Source organism: Antedon mediterranea, chromosome 10 (assembly GCF_964355755.1).
Source record: "Antedon mediterranea chromosome 10, ecAntMedi1.1, whole genome shotgun sequence".
Lineage (NCBI taxonomy): Eukaryota > Metazoa > Echinodermata > Crinoidea > Comatulida > Antedonidae > Antedon > Antedon mediterranea.
The window spans coordinates 3,217,667-3,235,162 of NC_092679.1; the positions used below are offsets into that span (position 1 = coordinate 3,217,667).

The window sequence follows — 17,496 nt, forward strand, 5'->3', positions numbered from 1 at the left end:
ATTACATATTTTTCCCCTCGTTCGTTTTAACATGGTTTTATAGAATAGTGTACACAATAGAAGATGACCTCTACTGTGTTATAAGTATATTCGGTCCATTAATATTTATTCATAATTATATAAACTTAGTGCAGTAATGACATATTTGTTAATTGTACAGTGATTTTTATTTGTTATTTACGTTGATGCCTGGAACATCGTTGTATTTTCCTGATTCATCCAGGGGGGTGTTAAATAAATCATTTTACATCTCCCTGATTTATCAAACTTTACTCCTAAGTTTCATCATCTATACTAAATACTGTAGGCCTATTATGTATTCATTATACATTATTGGTGTATATAATAATAATAATAATAAATAATATATTTATACAGGATAAAACAATCAGATAACAGTGTATCTGTTTTACATTGTGGTCCTGTCATATATAATTTCTTTCACGATATTATTTTCGCACCGAGTAGACGTCGATTAATTAAATGTCATGTCGTCATCGTCAGAAACACATTCAAAATAAAAATCTAAATTTTAAGATCAATTATAAACATTTATTTCTACACTATCCTTTTTACAATATAAATATATATTATATGCATTGAAACTATATTAACAAATAGGCCATAGTTTTTGTTAAGGAGTTGTCTAAGTTGTCAAAACCAGATGAAAATGTTTAATCATATATATTATAAGGAGTTGTCTATAGTTTTTTTGTGTTCTAAAACTTTTCGCAAGTCACAAGTTTAAAGCATACTGTAGTAGCTTCTCGTAAATTATAAAACGTTTAAAGTTTGAGTGGCCCTGGTCGTCTGTCTCCTTTGATGGATAGCCTGAGGAGCTGTCGCCCCGTACGGCGCCGTAGAGATCTTCACTGTCCCTGATCACCTGGCCCATCGAAGATTGGAGATCGACAAACTATAAAAAAGAAAATAATAACGAGTATAATTTATAATACTGAGAAAGAATTGTTTTGGGAAAAGGATTATTAAAAGAGAAGCTGAGCTAAGTAAGTCTCATTTTTTTTTCAATAGAACTATTGAGAAAAATTAGGATATTGAGTTTGCAATGACGTCTTCTTTTTCAAGAGGAGAAATGTGTACTGAAAAATATTTCAGGAAAAAATAATACTTACAAAGTCGTCCCATTCCAAGTTCAGCTAACAATTCGTCCCCACTGATGGAACCGCACATCACGTAGTCTTCATAGCCCAGGATGTCGTTCAAACTCTCTCCACTGAATGTGCTGAAAACATCATCTTCTCTACCATTGGACGACTGGATATCACAAGAACTTGATGATGAAGACGTTGAGTGATGCCTAACTTTATTCTTTACATCCATCTCCGATGATTTCTCTATGTCTTCTCTGCATGGTACTGCCCTGGATATGTACCGTAGCTGGCTAGTTGATATGTCGTCTGCATGTTTCTGACCATATCTCGTGCAGTTAGCAGAGGCCATAATTATTGAGAAACAAGATGAAATTACCGTATATTACGTAGACGTGATTTGTTTTATTTATTTATTATCGATGTTTGCAGAAAAATATTCAAAATGATAATGATCGATCACGTTCGTTCATCTTAAAGTCACCCTTTTCGGTGATAACACTTTGACCAATCAAAATAGCTGATACGAAAATGCGCCATGGTTCCCGGCGGTGATTGTACCATAAAGGTAGCAAGTTAACAAAAGCCTTATACCCTACTTTGAGGCACCGCCCCTCTGCTGTGATCACCATGGGGGTAAACTGGAACGGCGAAAATTATGGAACATGAACAAAATAAGATTATTTCTTTATTTAGACATGGACCTATAAATTCTAGTTTATAGTCCATGTTTTAGATTTACATATGAGTGGCGCACGCGGCACATAATATAGTTACTGTACAAAAAAAACCAACTAAATATAAAAAAATCATTCATTTATTAAAAGTTCAATAAAGTTTGCGGTACAATTCTGACGTTTCGATCAATATCCTACTTTGATCATCCTCAAGAGTAAGAATTAATATAAAAATATAGAATACAACTGTTAAAAGATGGTATATCAATAAAAATGCACATTAAAAGTAGAAAAAGCCCCACACCATTTCAATTTATTTAATACAGACATTTAGATACAGAATATATTGTTTAAATTTATCTAATTGGGCCTCACATAGTAATAAATTAAAAGGATAGCAGAAATATGTACATTTACTTGAGCCGCCGTGATTTTAAATCATTGCAAATAGCCCATGTAGAGTATAAGCAGGGATGTTTACAACTCCCTGGTATAAACCTCTATTCTCAATGCATCTTACAAAAAGTATATTTTAGTGTCCATCATTATACAGTATTTTTTTATATTAAAAAAAATCATCAACAAAAATGAAAGATGGCGGTGGTCACTTGAGTTAAAATATTGAAATATTGAACATTTTCAAATGATTTCCTCCACCCTATATTGTTACGCAGCAGAATACAATAGTTGTACATTGTAAACCGAATATAAAAACAACTACAATTGGCCTAACACGTCCAAGAGACAGTTTGTGTCTTATTATTCGGTTTTCTAAGCAGAAACAGCGGCATTGTTAATTCGAACTATAGGCCAGAAATAGTTGACATTTCGCTGTCAATATTAAGGTAGATGAATTGTACAGTATAACAATGCAAATTCAGGCGTATCAACACATTATATCAATATCATGGGTTTTTAACTTTCTTTTCAAATGTTTTATTCAGCCTATGTAATTGTAAGTTAATAAAAACGCAACTCAGATACCATGAAGAAATAATTTAGCTGTAAGTTAAATTATTTCTCCATAGTAATAATATAAAGTATATATTTGTTCATTTCTGATTGATAGGACAAACTGTACTGGCGCCCTCTCTATGAATAATGGTTTCTATAGTAACCAATACGCAGTAACTTTTTTGCCTTGGAAAATTTGTTGAGCAAAAAGTCAATCGTGTACGTCGTGTGTGATGAAAATGTAAATAAATAATTATTATTTATAATGTCAAATAAATGGAACGAAGAACCCATTTGTCTGACATGGGGCTATGAAGACGTTTCTTCTTGGATCGAAACATTAGGTTTTCCTCAGTATGCCGTATGTCTATTTGTTACTTTTTATATATAGGCCTGGCTAGCTAATAGGCCTAGGCCTAGTAGGCCTACTCTATCTATTATTATATTACTAGCCTAGGGCCTAGGCCTACTAATCCTCCTAGATGTAGCCTCCTGAGTCATTCTAGGCCTAGATAGGTATGCTATGGTCATATAGGGCATAGGCCTAGCATATGTAAGGTTCGTGAGGAGGCTAAGCATGTTTGTACTACATTATTGGGTAGTTATAACTTATAATATGCCTAGGTTTGTTGGCTAACTAACCAAAAATGTATCATTTATTATTAATTAATAAAGATTTAAATTCAATTTTAATAAAAATTCCTTAACCTTTTTAATTTTAATTCTTTTATTTATTTTAGGCGTGTTTTGAGACAAACATGATAAATGGCCGTAAACTGATTCTTATGGATGCCTCAAACCTACCAAAGATTGGAATTACAGACTTTGAGCATATTAAGGTATAATTTTATCATTAATTTACTATTGCCATTATTTTATTATTTTTTTACGAACCAAATATAGATAGGTAGAAATTTACAAAGATTCAGATACTTAAATAAATAAACTATAATTTGTTATCGTTTATGTTTTTCTTCTCTATCCTATAGTTTATCGCCAAGAACATACGGGACACACTAGGCATTGAAAGGCCTTATTGGAACAGAAGTATATCCCTGCGTCCCAGAGAACCGATGGGAATGTACCTGGAAAGGAAGGAGATAACAGGCCCAAAAGCCAATAACCTTACCTACGCTAAATATTTAAAAGAAGTAGAGCGCGAAGAACGTGAAAAAGCACGACGAAAATAATGTATACAAACATAGTGTTATATATATATATTTTTTAATCTATGTTAAAAAAAAAAAACGAAATATTCAAAGTATTTATAATTGTCATGATTTTTTTGCTATTAAAATGTTTGTACTGTTGGTGAAAGGATTTTATATTTTGTAAACTAATCATGTATTTTTTATATTGGGAATACAGTATAGGCCTAGGCAGTATTTTGGTAAATAGTATTTTAGTGGCTTCAAATGTTTGTATATAAATTTGAAAATAAAGAAATCGCAGAAAAAAAAGAAACATTTGATATAGTACTAGTTGAATCTTTTTATTTCACACTTGGTCATCATTTGGCTTAATTTGTATTGTTTATTTGTCATGAGCAAAATTATTAATCTATAATTTATTATTTTTACAGCAGTTATATAGCCAGCTCCTAGTAAATTATAAAGAAATATTCGAGAAAAAAACCGTGATTTCGTGCTTATTTTCTTACAATTAACAAATGAAAAAAAGGCGTTTATAACAATATAAATCATTGGGTTTAAAAAGAAATAATCGGTACGGCGGCGGTGTATAGCTACTAGTTATACCTCTTTGGTTATACGTACAGTTAGCTAGCTAATCATCTCTGAGGCTGCGCGTAAACGTGGCCAACTTTTGATCATGGCGAACGAATCAATCGAATCGGTGGAAAGTATCACCCATAAAATAGAAGAAGAAACTAATAATATTGATACTACTTCTAAATTAGATACAGAAGCAGAATGGGGATTTCCTCTTAAAGAACTTTACAACATTTGTTTGCGGTTTTACAAAGGTAAGGTTTTTCAAGCCGGTGATTAGGCTTCCTCCTCCATCTGAGTTTGAGCGGAGATCGTGCCCATTTTGCCGTGTGATGACCAGGTAAACACCGCCTGTGTTGTTCAACCGGCAACTTAGCCTAGCATTCATGGGCCTACGGATTTATTTATTGTTTGATTTATTTATGAATAAGCTAGGCCTAGTTTCCCTATATAACATTTATGTAGGCCTTATTGAATATAGAATAAGGCCTAGCCTAGCTAGTTAGACCTGACTAGCCATGAGAAATTGAGGAAAAACTATTTTTTTAAATTTTTTCCTCCATCCATCATCATCATTCTAATGATATTTATACTGTATAATGGTGATAAGTGAGGATACTTTTTTGCAGTTACAGCATGCAGGCTCTAGTTAGTAGGCCTGTCGTAGCAGAATATAGTATTTCTTTAGGCTAGATTCTGGTCAATTATTTACCAATAACAATAGCAATACTCACTGTTATATATTAAAATAGGCCTAGGCTATTGCTTTAAATGTCATCTCTCAAGTACCCTGTACTACTACTCATAAACAATTATGTTATATATTGTAAAATTTTTTGTTCTAATTAATACTATAATAAAACCCATGTGATTTTCTATAAATTAATTCTGCCCAGCCTCTCATCTTCTAAGGTAGTTACTAAAGTTGTTAATGCCATGTTACAAAACAACTAAATACATGATGTTATACATTAGAAAATATCTAGGTACACCCTGTTCATTCTTTAACATATCAACTGCTATTGGTGCAATTTTTTAACTTATGTTAATTTGTAGCCAGGGAATGCAGAAATTGTTTTCATTAATTGTACCTCTTGAATGTAGTCATATCATATAATAAATATATAATACATCAATCTCATCTCAGTCCCCGTTAACCCCATACAAGAACCAACAAAAACAAACTATATGTTTGAAAAACATTTATTCTGGGCAGGTGCGGCCACACACGCCAACTACCATAACCGTTGCGAAACTTAACAGTGTGACGTGTTGACCGCGAATGACTAAACATACTCCCTTTCCCACTACACCTGCACAAGCCCATTTGCATAACAACACACGGCATACCAAACCGTGTCGTACAACTACGATGAGATATAAATTCTCTTCTAAACACGTAACGAAGAGAATTACTAAATCCCTCTAGAAAATGGTGTGTAAAGTCAGCCTAATGTACTCAATAAAGATGATGATAATGATATAGTTGAAAGAAAAAGATCTTTTTAAATAATAAAAAGAAAATACAATCTTGTTGAACACCTCACTCCCTATGAAAGCAGGGTGATATTTTTTCTTGCTTATTACTAATACATAGCTTAATTAAACATTTAGGTGAAATTTTACTGGGAACGGTTATAGCTTAGTACTGTTGATTTGGATATTTACCAGCCCAACAATAACCAAAACTAAATTATGTCGCAAATATTTAATTGAAAATGGTCTAGGCACAGTTTTAATAAGTAAAGATCTGTCTACACTATCAAACTAGTTTCACAAAAAAGTATGATGTGCCCATATGGACATGATGATGTCATATCACTACCATATTTAAGCATATCACTACCATAATTGGGTGCATCACATTTTTTTTTTGTCAAACTAGTTTGATAGTGTAGACAGAGATTAAGGCTTGTTATCTGGGAACTAATTTTTCAGAGAATAATTTGTTTTAATTTACTACTGTCTGCAAGCATTTTTTAAATCTCTGTGTTCTCTCAATTTGTCTCAATTTTCCCCTTCATGACAGTTAATCAATTATCATTACAAAATATTGATTAACAATACATTATCATCTAATAATGAGTATCATAGAATGAGTAACTGTATACTGCAAGTCTACTTATATAAAAATAATCTCCCTATTTTGAATAATGGTCTAGTCCAATTTAAGCTGTGTGCATTTTTACTGAGAATATGTAATGTTTTCCTGCATTACAAAGCAGCGGTAAATGACACCACATCCAGTCTGTCAAGGTAACCATTTTATCACGTTTAAATATTAATATTTTGGCTGCATTTTTACCTTATTATTTATATCTGCTAATTACAAGGCTTGTGTCTCTTATTTCATATCAGTTTGAAATATTTAGTAGGGTATGTTATTGATGTAGGAATCGGTTTTGATAGAGATTTTAGATTTATTTAAATACGGTAAACAAAATGGCTATTGCTGGACCAAAAGGTTGTTTGATGAAGCTAAGCTGTTTCAGAAAAATATAGGTTTTCAATAATATAATGGAGTAAATTTACTCCTTGATAATATAAAACAAATTAGGTTAATAAATCTTCGCAATATGTTTTTGTGACATGTTAGAGAAATTATGTTTCTAGATTAATTATGTTTGTAGGATATTTTCCTACCTCCACCATTAGTCTGATGACCTTGATAAGTAGGTCATTAAATCATGGAGTAAATTTACTCCATGATTGAATACACCTTTGTCTTGCTTTGATTTGATGTAATAGTCAACCAACCAGTACTGTAGAGTGATTATGCATTTTAACTTGTCTGCAGCAAAATGATATGTGAATGTTAACAATTAAACAAATTGTATCTATTTATGCCCATTTTGATTTAAGTCATTGCGAATATTTAATCCTCTTTAGATTTTATTATTATTTTCACGATTTTGTTTTCCATGTTAAAGAAGTATAATATAAAAAATACATGACAATAAAAGTGGGAAAAAAAAACATGTTGAAGCGTTTGAGAATCTCAAAATATATTACGTACTTTTTTTTAAATAATTAAGTAGCATTTGAGTTTTTTTTTTAATTTCCCATCTGCTGATAAAATTGTTATAATAATATTTTTAATTGAACTCATTAGTGTGTGTGAGTAAATGATATCATACTGTTACAATGACCTTTTATTTCTGTTGTTATTGTACACTTAAGTTTAGCCAATACAAATTATCATAGCATAATTTGATTTGGGTAAATCTCACAGTTGGTCTCGCAGCAGAGGAGGTCTCCAGTAGTTTATATAAATATTAATATTTAAATGATAGCCCATCATCATCTTATTGTGTTAAACGCTTAATTTAATAATGGTGATAAGGTTATTCATTTCAAAAATGAATTTGTAGTTTGTGTTTTGAAATCATTATTAGTATACAAATAATGAATGTTTATGAGTGCAATGGTACAAATAATGGCACGAGGTGAATGATGAAAGGTTATATCAACGAGGCAAAGCCGAGTTGATATAACCTTTCATCATTCACCAAGTGCCATTATTTGTGCCATTACACGAATACAAAACATTCATTATTTGTTTTATATAACATCTAGACGTGTTTTTTTTCGTACACAAAAATGTTTCAAAAAGTACTATTTAACGATCGTTGAATAGTGCGTACTATTGCACGCCATGTGACCCACATTCGTCCAATCAAATGACAGGAATTTATATAGGTGTTATATAATATCAGTTATTGAACCATCATGGAAAAATACACAAGGTAAAAGAACTTGTGTATATCGATCTTGAAACCAAATTATGGAAAAAACTTTTAAATGATCACAATCACAAAAGATTTTCACACTTTCAACTTTCAAATTATGCAATCCAAAATGTTACGGATTAAGTATAGTATCTTTTACCTTGAATTCCTTCCATTTGTTATACTGAATACTGAAATGCTTTATTTTTCCATCATAAAATAACAACAGAAATTCTTCTTGAAGATTGACAGTTATTAGTACAATAATAAATAGATATACAATATAATATATTATGTACACACACATAATTGCACAAAAAAATATAAGTTATGAAACACGGTGTAAAAATGACAAGGTATTAAAATTGAATAGGATTCAGGAGATTAAAATAGTTTAAAACAGCTTTAAAAGGATTAAAAACAGCTTTAAAAGGATTCAAACCATTAGCATGTTCCTAACTAAAACCTTACAATTTATAAATTGCTAAAATTTCAAATAGGCTAAAAAATGTTTAAAACGTTTAAAAATATAAAAACATTTTATAAAGTTTCATTGTTTACATAGTCTTGTACAGTATTACATAACATTTTATCGATGGTGACGTGAATTAATTATATGAATAGCATTTGCAACAATATACAGTATACTAGGTATGTTTTGTAGTTAGTTACCTTTTTGTAAATGTGTGTGTAAACTGTAATAATGTAAATTACTATGTGCTAGTTGTATTAGAAGTATTGTTAATGTTCTCTACTGAAACTACAGTACTTTGGAAATCAATGCTTTAGCACTGAAAGTGTCATTCATAATAAAGACAGAATAAATATTAAATGAATATACATATGCCATATTATGTTAAGAGTAAGTTTCTATCCTATTTGGATTTGAACAGATTTAAAAGTTTTCTTAATTCTTTCTTTATAGAAAAAGAAGGTAGCAAAGCTATTAATTTATCATATGAAGACAAATTAAAGTTAGTAGCATACACTCGCCAAGTTTCACACGGAAAATACGACCCTTCAAGTTCTCCTAGTATTGGTTATTTTGATGTTGTTGGAAACGATAGAAGGTAAATATGGTAGTGATATGCTCAAATTTGGTAGTGATATGACATCATCATGTCCATATATGGGCACATCACATTTTTTTTTACATAAAGTTTTGATAGTGTGGATAGAGCTTAAGGAAAAATTAAATGTGTGTATATATTTTAAATTTTATATAATAAATTTGTCAACTGCTGGAATTCTTTGAACCATATTCTATATTATATTATTTAATAAATGTAAAAAATACTGTTATTTCACTGAGAAATTGATTATTAATTTTTCTCTTTTGTAGACGAGAATGGCAAACATTAGGGGATTTATCTCAACAAGATGCTATGCTAGAATTTTGTAAACATTTAAATTTAACCTGTGGAAAATTAAAGCCATATCTTGAAGCGCAACGGTGGGAAAAAGAAGAAAAGGAACGTCAAAGGTATGGCATATTTTGCTACATAGTATTCAGGATTTATTTGTGTGTGCTGAACTAAATAAAATATTTTGTTGGCCATAATATGAATTAAAAAACAGTTATTGACAATTAGTAATTCACTTGTTAATGTCAGTAATTCACTTTTTTATGAACAGTATTTATACTAGATCAAAATGTAAACAAATAGAGGGCGCTATAGAATATTATTCATGCATGCAAATTCAACAACAAAAAAAGTTTAATGCTCAATTATCAACAAAAAAAAGGACCCATTTTGGGTTGGTCTCGATTGTATAAACAAGTTTTCTAGGCCTAACATGTTAATTTTATATGTAGGAGAGAAGAGGAAGAAGAAAGAATACGAAAGGAAGAAGAAGAAAAAGAAAGAATTAGACAAGAAGAAGTTAGGAAAAAAGAGGAGGAAGAACGAATAATACAAGAACAACAAAAGTAATTGAATTTTATTTTCCAGTATTGTTGAAAAAGAAAAATAAACAAATGCTGAATTTTATTATGCATTTTATCATGTATTACCACGGCGGTGTAATGCAATACCGTGACTTTTGTGGAAACCAGAGCTTTTTTAAAGATATTTACATAAAAATGATTATTTGCATTGCAGGTTACAAATAAAAGAATCAATTTATCAGCAAGTGTTACCGCAAGTTCAGGCATACGCTGCCCAACAATATCCAAATAATCCACAACAGGTAAGGGAACATTTTATTTAATTTAAATTTAGTTCTCCGAGAAAGCCTAATACAGGAGCATCATTGTCACACTAACACACCCTACTCTTTTCAAATAGTGTACCAAGTTCTTTATTGCAATGGCTTTATGTCCTATCTGAAGGACGAGGTAATGAGAGTAAAATATCTTTAGCATTCATCAGTACCATTGCACTATTGTAGTTCATTTATCACATGATATTTACACTTGATTTTGTGTTCAAAGATTCACACTGTTTAAGTGTTGTTCACACTAGCGACGCAACGTAACGCAACACACGCAACGTAAGAAAATGCCCTTCCAATAATTGTAATTGTTTGCCCTGCTTGCGTGAAATCAAACCTATCACTGCTGCGTTCTCACTTTTGATTATGCAGTACATCGCTGAGTTGCGGGCGTCGTTAGTGGGAACCGCGCAATGTTCACTTTTTCGTTTTTATATTAACTTCTTAAATTTGTTTTTCTGTATCCAGCAACAAGCTTACATTAGTCAGATACAAGAACATTATTACCAACAATACCTACAACAGGTGTATCAGCAACAGCAACAAGGAATGGAAAGCCAACAGCAAAAAATAGCAGGTTCAGGTGAGTGAGCGTTCCATACCTGTGGATTAAATCCACCTGTTCCTTCTCATATTGGACAAGAGCATTTCATACTATTATGCTACTATACTATCAACTTTTTGTAGGTGGGAAAAACTGTGTTGTACCAGAGGGCATTGTCATAATAAAATTAATATTTTTGTAGATGAAAAAAATTATGTTGTACCAGAGGCATTGTCATAGAAAATTAAAGTATTTCTAGATTGAAAAACTGCAAAGTCACTAGGCTTCATATAACTTTATTCCAAATTTGTAGTTAAAGGTAGAGATGTGATTTTGAATAATCTTTCTATTTAAATGACAATTTCTTTTAGGTGACAATTTACCTGATAGCTTTGCAAATATGAAACTTCAAAATGGACCACCAAATGGGGATCTTTCAACACAACAAACTAGTGATATTGTAGACAGCCGTAAGTATAAGACTGTGTCTAATTTAAGCTCCATAAAATAAACTTGCCCTCTCTAGGTCTTTTCTCATGCGAGGCAAAACATACCTCGCTTGCAGGGTATATTCATAGTAATATTACTAGGTCTTGTGCATGTCTAACTGATGCATAATCTTTGATACATTTGTATGTATCATATGTGACACCTGTATCATCGACTTTAGGCTTAACTTTAACATTAGGATAATACAGTTGTCATATGTGATACATATGTGACACTGTATACATAATGATAATCTACCTATGATAATTTCCTATGTGAGAATCTTGTTTTTTATCCCAATTAACCATGACTATGGCCAGTATAAACTGTTAAGCTATGTCTACACTATCAAACTTTATGTGACAAAAATGTGATGTGCCCATATATTGACATTCTGTCTGTCATATCACTACCATATGTGGGCATATCACTACCATATTTGGGTACATCACAACCATATTTGGTAGTGTAGACAAAGCTTTAGAATCCTAGTAATAACATTAATTATTTTGTTCTAAAGTTTCATTAATCAATTATTAGAAAGTATTTTTTCTCATTAAAAATGATTTTAGAACAAACAGTTGCTGATGCGTCAATATGGACACGTCCACAAATTAAGGAATTCAAAGAACAATTATCAAAGGACACTGAAGCCGTCATTACAGTGGGTAGGGGAGAAACTGTCACTGTACGTGTGCCAACTCATGATGAGGGCGCCTGTATATTTTGGGAATTTGCCACCGATAGCTACGATCTTGGGTTTGGATTGTACTTTGAATGGACGGAGGCACAAAGCAATGCAATAAGTGTACATGTGAGTGAATCAAGTGACGAAGAGGATGAATTAGAGGAAGAAGGAGGAGGTTAGTGTATCATCATCTATTATCATCATTATCTATTTATTATCATCATCTATTTATCATCATCATCATCTATTTATTAATTATCATCTATTTATTATCATCATCTATTTATCATCATCATCATCTATTTATTAATTATCATCTATTTATTATCATCATTATCTAGTTATCATCATTATCTAGTTATCATCATCATCTAGTTATCATCATCTAGTTATCATCATCATCATCTAGTTATCATCATTATTATCTATTTATCATCATTATCTTTATCAACTCTTTCTTTCACTGTTTTATCCTCAATTTTCCATAAAGATAGGTTCCATTCTAATGTTATTTACATTTTTTTTAAACTGTATTATTGCAGAAGGAAAAGGTGATTTAGAAAGTGGAAGCTCAAAAGCAAAAGGACCGCCAATGGACGAGATAATACCGATATTCCGTCGGGAATGCCATGAGCAAGTGTTTGCCGGCAGCCATGCTTATCCTGGAAAGGGAATCTACCTTCTTCGATTCGATAATTCATATTCGCTCTTTAGGTCTAAGAAACTGTATTATAGGGTTTATTACTCAAAGTGATTTCAGTAAAAATTATTTAGGTGATTTTATTATGAAATTCTATCATATTTCTAAATAATACATTATTCTGTATTAAAATAACCTGAATTTAGTGTGAAATAAAATGCTGTTTTGATCAGTAACAAAATACTCAGACTGTGTATGAGATTTATATAGAAATAAATACAAAATTGAGTAAATGTGTTTTAGAAGTCGGTCAGAATAACCTCGGACAGAGTGAGGGCACACTCTTACCAGATTCATATGACAGAGAGTCATGTGACCTGTAGGGCTATCAGAAAATTGTGGTGTAGTTAAAGGGACAGTTGAAAGGTATTTTTTATTGTCCTGTGTAGCATTAAAGGGATAGTTTTTTTCTCAAAAGATAATAATATGTTGTTTTTGTATAGTGCTTAATGCTCAAGCTCAAATGCATCACAGATGTGGACCTATATGCTGACTTTAAAACTCAACTTGAAAATGGTTAGTTTTTTTGTAAATTTATTGTAAGTACTGATGTTATGGGCAGTGTATATACTTTGGTGCCTTGCCTAGCCGTTGAAAATTCATTATAATTAATCTACTAATAACAGCTGTGTTATAAATACTAAAATCCAGCTAATATCGGATGAATTTTTCATAATTATTTGGGTCAAGGAGGTATAAGTTATTTATCACATTACAGATACTGAAAATAAATACTGTATATCCCCTGGTATTATGCCATTACCTAGAACACACAATTGAACCGACTTTGGGAGTGGGACTATACTCGTGGAAATCTGTATCCTCTTGTTTTGTAGAAACCAATATGCCGCACCTCCGCATGACTTGATTGGGTTTGATCGATTGGCTATTGATTATTTGTTATTGATTATTTGTTATTGATTGGGTTTTGATCACCATGGGAACCTGACAAATGTTGTACAGTGTTTATATTATTTGATGTACAGATGGGATAATTTTCTTTTTTTAACTGTATTTGAAATTTGGAAAATTCTCATCACATTAGAGACTACTACTACTACACTACTGTGGTTGTCATAGGATGGTCTAATTCTTTTCTACACGTCGACTGTTGATTGATAATTGCGCATAAAATACATAATTAGTATTTTTATTATAAGATGAAGAAGCTTTACAATTTTATTTTCAAAATAGTTATAGATATTATATTTATATAAACAAATATTGTTATTTAAAATGTTTAATGTTTTTAATTTCGATTAGTATTATTTTTGTTTTTCCGTTACTTTATTATTATTTATTGTTTATTTTTGGGTTATTGTTTTTATTATGTAATGAAATAAATATTTGTTGTTTTTTTGGAACACACACAAAAAGCACAATTACTGTACCGGATTTTGATATCCATTATAACTTAAAAGAATTCACATACATTTCAGTTTGAATAAATAAATAATATTCTGCTTTTGTTAGCATTACTTTCTAATAAAATAATATTCTGCTTTTGTTAGCATTACTTTCTAATAAAATAATATTCTGTCTTTTCTTAGCATTACTTTCTAATAAAATAATATTCTGTCTTTTGTTACGCTTGAATAAAGAATATTATATACACCTTTTGTAATGTAGTCAATATTTTGTTAGACAAATTTCATGCAAATACCTAAATGTTGTTTCTGTAATTGACTAAAATGGTAATAGCGCCACCTATACGTAATTTAAAATCGTAAACAACCCTCGCACGCTTGTGTCAAGCTAGCCGACAATAAGCCAGCCGACAATAAGCCAGCCCACTTTTATTTTTTCCAGCCGACAATAAGTATGAAACGCCGTTTGTGTATTTTTCACATTTTCAGTATTGCTTAAGGTTTTTATAGTATTAGAAATTCAATATTTGTGAGAAAATGGTGGATTGCTCCTGGGAGTCACTTGGTGGGATTATACTAGGGGACCTCCTTAATCGTCAAGTATAAGTTAGAGTAGAACCGCTGGTCCTGTTTACTCAGCCCTCATCTTTTAAATCTGAGTGTAACTCAATTACGATTTCTAATATTATAGTGAAATTTGATACTGTATTTGTGAGAAAATGGCGGATTGCTCCTGAGAGTCACTTGGTGGGATTATACTAGGGTACCTCCTTAGTCGTCCAGTATAAGTTAGGGTGGGACCACTAGTCCCGTTTACTCAGCCCTCATCTTTTAAATCTGAGTGTAACTCAATTACGATTTTTAATATTATAGTGAAATTTGATACTGTAATTGTGAGAAAATGGCGGATTGCTCCTGGGAGTCACTTGGTGGGATTATACTAGGGTACCTCCTTAGTCGTCCAGTATAAGTTAGAGTAGGACCACTGGTCCTGTTTACTCAGCCCTCATCTTTTAAATCTGAGTGTAACTCAATTACGATTTTTCATATTATAGTGAAATTTGATACTGTATTTGTGAGAAAATGGCGGATTGCTCCTAGGAGTCACTTGGTGGGATTATACTAGGGGACCTCCTTAATCGTCAAGTATAAGTTAGAGTAGAACCGCTGGTCCTGTTTACTCAGCCCTCATCTTTTAAATCTGAGTGTAACTCAATTACGATTTTTAATATTATAGTGAAATTTGATACTGTATTTGTGAGAAAATGGCGGATTGCTCCTGGGAGTCACTTGGTGGGATTATACTAGGGTACCTCCTTAGTCGTCCAGTATAAGTTAGAGTAGGACCACTGGTCCTGTTTACTCAGCCCTCATCTTTTAAATCTGAGTGTAACTCAATTACGATTTTTAATATTATAGTGAAATTTGATACTGTATTTGTGAGAAAATGGCGGATTGCTCCTGGGAGTCACTTGGTTGGATTATACTATGGTACTTCCTTAGTCGTCCAGTATAAGTTAGAGTAGGACCGCTGGCCCTGTTTACTCAGCCCTCATCTTTTAAATCTGAGTGTAACTCAATTACGATCTTTAATATTATAGTGAAATTTGATACTGTATTTGTGAGAAAATGGCGGATTGCTCCTAGGAGTCCCTTGGTGGGATTATACTAGGGGACCTCCTTAATCGTCCAGTATAAGTTAGAATAGGACCGCTGGTCCCGTTTACTCAGCAGCCCTCATCTTTTAAATCTGAGTGTAACTCAATTACGATTTTTTATATAGTGAAATTTGATACTGTATTTGTGAGAAAATGTCGTCCTTAATCGTCAAGTATAAGTTAGAGTAGAACCGCTGGTCCTGTTTACTCAGCCCTCATCTTTTAAATCTGAGTGTAACTCAATTACGATTTTTAATATTATAGTGAAATTTGATACTGTATTTGTGAGAAAATGGCGGATTGCTCCTGGGAGTCACTTGGTGGGATTATACTAGGGTACCTCCTTAGTCGTCCAGTATAAGTTAGAGTAGGACCACTGGTCCTGTTTACTCAGCCCTCCTCTTTTAAATCTGAGTGTAACTCAATTACGATTTTTAATATTATAGAGAAATTTGATACTGTATTTGTGAGAAAATGGCGGATTGCTCCTGGGAGTCACTTGGTGGGATTATACTTGGGTACCTCCTTAGTCGTCCAGTATAAGTTAGAGTAAGACCGCTGGTCCTGTTTACTCAGCCCTCATCTTTTAAATCTGAGTGTAACTCAATTACGATTTTTAATATTATAGAGAAATTTGATACTGTATTTGTGAGAAAATGGCGGATTGCTCCTGGGAGTCACTTGGTGGGATTATACTTGGGTACCTCCTTAGTCGTCCAGTATAAGTTAGAGTAGGACCGCTGGTCCTGTTTACTCAGCCCTCATCTTTTAATTCTGAGTGTAACTCAATTACGATTTTTAATATTATAGAGAAATTTGATACTGTATTTGTGAGAAAATGGCGGATTGCTCCTGGGAGTCACTTGGTGGGATTATACTTGGGTACCTCCTTAGTCGTCCAGTATAAGTTAGAGTAAGACCGCTGGTCCTGTTTACTCAGCCCTCATCTTTTAAATCTGAGTGTAACTCAATTACGATTTTTAATATTATAGAGAAATTTGATACTGTATTTGTGAGAAAATGGCGGATTGCTCCTGGGAGTCACTTGGTGGGATTATACTTGGGTACCTCCTTAGTCGTCCAGTATAAGTTAGAGTAGGACCGCTGGTCCTGTTTACTCAGCCCTCATCTTTTAAATCTGAGTGTAACTCAATTACGATTTTTAATATTATAGTGAAATTTGATACTGTATTTGTGAGAAAATGGCGGATTTCTCCAGGGAGTCATTTGGTGGGATTATACTAGGGTACCTCCTTAGTCGTCCAGTATAAGTTAGAGTAGGACCGCTGGTCTTGTTTACTCAGCCCTCATCTTTTAATTCTGAGTGTAACTCAATTACGATTTTTAATATTATAGTGAAATTTGATACTGTATTTGTGAGAAAATGGCGGATTGCTCCTGGGAGTCACTTGGTGGGATTATACTAGGGTACCTCCTTAGTCGTCCAGTATAAGTTAAAGTAGGACCGCTGGTCCCGTTTACTCAGCCCTCATCTTTTAAATCTGAGTGTAACTCAATTACGATTTTTAATATTATAGTGAAATTTGATACTGTATTTGTGAGAAAATGGCGGATTACTCCTGGGTGTCACTTGGTGGGATTATACTAGGGTACCTCTTTAGTCGTCCAGTAAAAGTT

At 32.4% G+C, this 17,496-nt stretch overlaps 2 protein-coding genes across 3 annotated transcripts; both read left to right on the top strand.

Annotated features, from left to right (window-relative positions):
• Window positions 1-2,915: 2,915 nt before the first annotated feature.
• Window positions 2,916-4,189, top strand: LOC140060581 (sterile alpha motif domain-containing protein 15-like). The gene is made up of 3 exons (XM_072106858.1): window positions 2,916-3,101; window positions 3,481-3,579; window positions 3,730-4,189. The coding sequence occupies exons 1-3, from the start codon at window positions 3,006-3,008 to the stop codon at window positions 3,928-3,930; spliced, it is 396 nt and encodes a 131-aa protein (XP_071962959.1). The 5' UTR covers window positions 2,916-3,005; the 3' UTR covers window positions 3,931-4,189.
• A 374-nt stretch (window positions 4,190-4,563) lies between these two features.
• LOC140060580 (Golgi resident protein GCP60-like) lies at window positions 4,564-14,444 on the top strand. 2 transcript variants are annotated; one of them, XM_072106856.1, is made up of 9 exons: window positions 4,564-4,724; window positions 9,124-9,268; window positions 9,541-9,681; window positions 10,015-10,128; window positions 10,301-10,388; window positions 10,881-10,995; window positions 11,328-11,426; window positions 12,018-12,308; window positions 12,676-14,444. In XM_072106856.1, the coding sequence occupies exons 1-9, from the start codon at window positions 4,571-4,573 to the stop codon at window positions 12,885-12,887; spliced, it is 1,359 nt and encodes a 452-aa protein (XP_071962957.1). In that variant the 5' UTR covers window positions 4,564-4,570; the 3' UTR covers window positions 12,888-14,444. The 2 variants fall into 2 exon arrangements, with proteins under 2 accessions (XP_071962957.1, XP_071962958.1); XM_072106857.1 differs by lacking the exon at window positions 4,564-4,724 and adding an exon at window positions 6,688-6,726.
• The last annotated feature ends 3,052 nt before the right edge of the window (window positions 14,445-17,496 follow it).